The 2,411-nt window shown below is 43.1% G+C and overlaps 1 protein-coding gene across 1 annotated transcript; it reads left to right on the top strand.

The window, feature by feature from the left end:
• Positions 1–266: 266 nt before the first annotated feature.
• Positions 267–2,176, top strand: LOC133921654 (H/ACA ribonucleoprotein complex subunit 3-like protein). The gene is made up of 4 exons (XM_062366625.1): positions 267–415; positions 516–595; positions 687–729; positions 1,846–2,176. Exons 2-4 carry the CDS (start codon positions 542–544, stop codon positions 1,941–1,943), a joined length of 195 nt encoding a protein of 64 aa, XP_062222609.1. The 5' UTR covers positions 267–415; positions 516–541; the 3' UTR covers positions 1,944–2,176.
• Positions 2,177–2,411: the final 235 nt, after the last annotated feature.

The raw sequence follows: 2,411 nt of genomic DNA on the forward strand, positions 1-2,411 counted from the left end.
AATCTAAGGCTAGTTTAGTTAGTGGAGGATTTGAAGGTAGGTTATCTAAGTTTAAGTTGATACGAATCTGAGTGTCTATTTTAAAAAATGGTTATGTGCAAACGTCGTCACCTTTTGTTGGTGTAAAGATCTGAAGTTGTGCTTTTATTATTAAAAAAATACAATCTTCGTTCTTCGGCTGCTCAATATTTACCTGGGAAAGATCAGTTCGCAGGCGCACCACAGAAAATCCAGGCAATATTCAGCGTCAACGACACTGACACCCGTTGGCCCACTTGTCGGCCCAAAAATACACGAAGCCCAGCCCACCTCCCCTGGGGAAAACCCTCTAATACCCTCGTCCCCCATACCCTAGCCGCCAAGAACCGTATTGCTCCCCTCCCGCTTCCGCCCCACGCCTCCGCCGAACCTACAGGTAACTGCGCTCCCCCCTCTCGCATACCACCTGCTTTCGATAGCTGCGATTCTTGGCGATCCCGAGAGTAATTCCTCTTCGTTCTCGTCGGATTTACCAGGGCTGACCCCGGCGCGTCGATCCAAGATGTATCTCCAGTACTACATCAACGAGAGAGGGGACAAGGTCTACACCACCAAGGTTGTATAAGCTTGCGCTTAATCTTGGCTTATTAGTTGATGATTGGAAGTGTTAGCCTATGCTGAAGTGTGTACCTTGTTCTTGCCTGCAGAAGGAGTCGCCTCTCGGGGTGCCGACGCAGTCTGCTCACCCAGGTACGCCCCCTTGGTTCACCTGAGTTCCTTTTGCCTGCTGTTATCTTACCTGTAAATAAGTGCATGCTTGTTTGGGCGCAGTAGCAGGGTAGCTTCCTTGTACTGTGAACAATGATACAGTCACCGTACCTGATTAGTGTGCAGCACCACTCTTTTTGGTTCAGTACTGTAATGACTTAATTTTAGCTAGTAGGCATGTCCGTTCAATTCTGTTGCAGCCTCTCCCTATATGTTCTTAGATTTTACGATTTAATGTGCGCTAGGTCTTTTTGGAGAACTTGTACATATTTCGTTGTTGGTCTTGATGTTTCCCTAGCCTAAACGTTTTGCAAGCAGAAAGGCATGAATTGTTCTGTTAATTGTGCCATGAAGATTGCTACGTGCATAGGCATTATGTAATTATTGTTTTCGTTTGATTGGCCTTATTTTTGTATTGTTTTTGGGTGTGTTAGTAGTTTGGAGTGATTGCTTGCTAGCACTGGTTCACATTTTTTTTTATCCTTCTTTCTCATGTAGTACTGGTGTTATAAGATGCCAAGCACATAGATTAACATTTTTTTATTTGAATCAATCTTATTCCCAGGACAGGATATACTGTCCTGTGTTAAGTTATTTGAGTTGTTTATCCAGGGTTATGTCGTGTCTTCAATTTCTTTTGAAATAGGGATTCTTGTAATATCGAGCACAGGAACAAGACATTGCTCAGGCCTTTCTTGAGGACCGTGTTGCAGTGGTGGTACCTGTCTGTATAAAATTACAAATCATTCTTTCTTTTTGGGTGATGAATCCTTTGCTTTTATATGATCTCCATATGACAATCTAGTGAGCTTAATATGAGCACTGTTTGCCAGATTAGAGCTTCCTCCTGTTATATTACTCGCGATATGGACAGAGTGTAGAGAGATTAAACCTAATTTAGTTTTCTTGAGTTGAACACTTGTATTGTTGATGTGTATGTACGAAAAAGATGTAACCTCAGATGTCAGAACTATCGCGTGCTGAAATGAAACTTGTGGAATTTTGTTATTTTTCACAGCTGCATTTGTGGTTTTAATTGTTTGCCCTCATGCGTTTTTCTTGCACTATGAAGTACTGAAATTGTTACTTGCCGAGCAGCTCGCTTCTCTCCGGATGACAAGTACTCTCGCCAGCGCTACCTCCTGAAGAAGAGATTTGGACTGCTGCCAACCCAAAAGCCAGCACCGAAGTACTGAAGTTTCAAGTCTGCTCAACCATGTATCTTAGAACCATCTATCTCACTGTTTGTTGGTTGGAATGTAGATTAGCTATTTGAGAAAAGAAATCACGCTGTTAGGTTCTACCGTGCTATTTCAGTAGCACGGTCAAACAGAGGATGTAATGCTATGCTATTGACAGATCGTGATGGCGTGCTGCTTACTATTATGTACTCAGTATGCGACCATCAAATCACTGAGCCTTCTCTTGACTGTTGACTGTCTTTCCTGTGCCACCAGAAGTTCGGGACAGCCGCCAGCCTTTCCTGATGATTAGTTGAACAGATGACGCGGCTATCGTTCGGAATCTCTAGAAGCAGGATGGAAACTGGAAACACCCTTTTTTTTGTTGGCTTTGGACTCCAGAGGTTTCTAAGCATCTATTTATTTCAACTTACAGATTGTGGTTAGCTTTGTGCTCCAGAGGTCTCTAAAAACTGGTAGAAG

This window comes from Phragmites australis, chromosome 6, assembly GCF_958298935.1.
Source record: "Phragmites australis chromosome 6, lpPhrAust1.1, whole genome shotgun sequence".
In the NCBI taxonomy this organism is placed as follows: Eukaryota; Viridiplantae; Streptophyta; class Magnoliopsida; order Poales; family Poaceae; genus Phragmites; species Phragmites australis.

Excerpts from the sequence above, each read along its gene's own strand:
- LOC133921654 (XM_062366625.1), top strand. The coding sequence starts at position 542 with ATGTATCTCCAGTACTACATCAACGAGAGAGGGGACAAGGTCTACACC. Across the intron at positions 596-686 it reads ACAAGGTCTACACCACCAAG|AAGGAGTCGCCTCTCGGGGT; the intron begins GTTGTATAAGCT and ends TCTTGCCTGCAG. Across the intron at positions 730-1,845 it reads GACGCAGTCTGCTCACCCAG|CTCGCTTCTCTCCGGATGAC; the intron begins GTACGCCCCCTT and ends CTTGCCGAGCAG.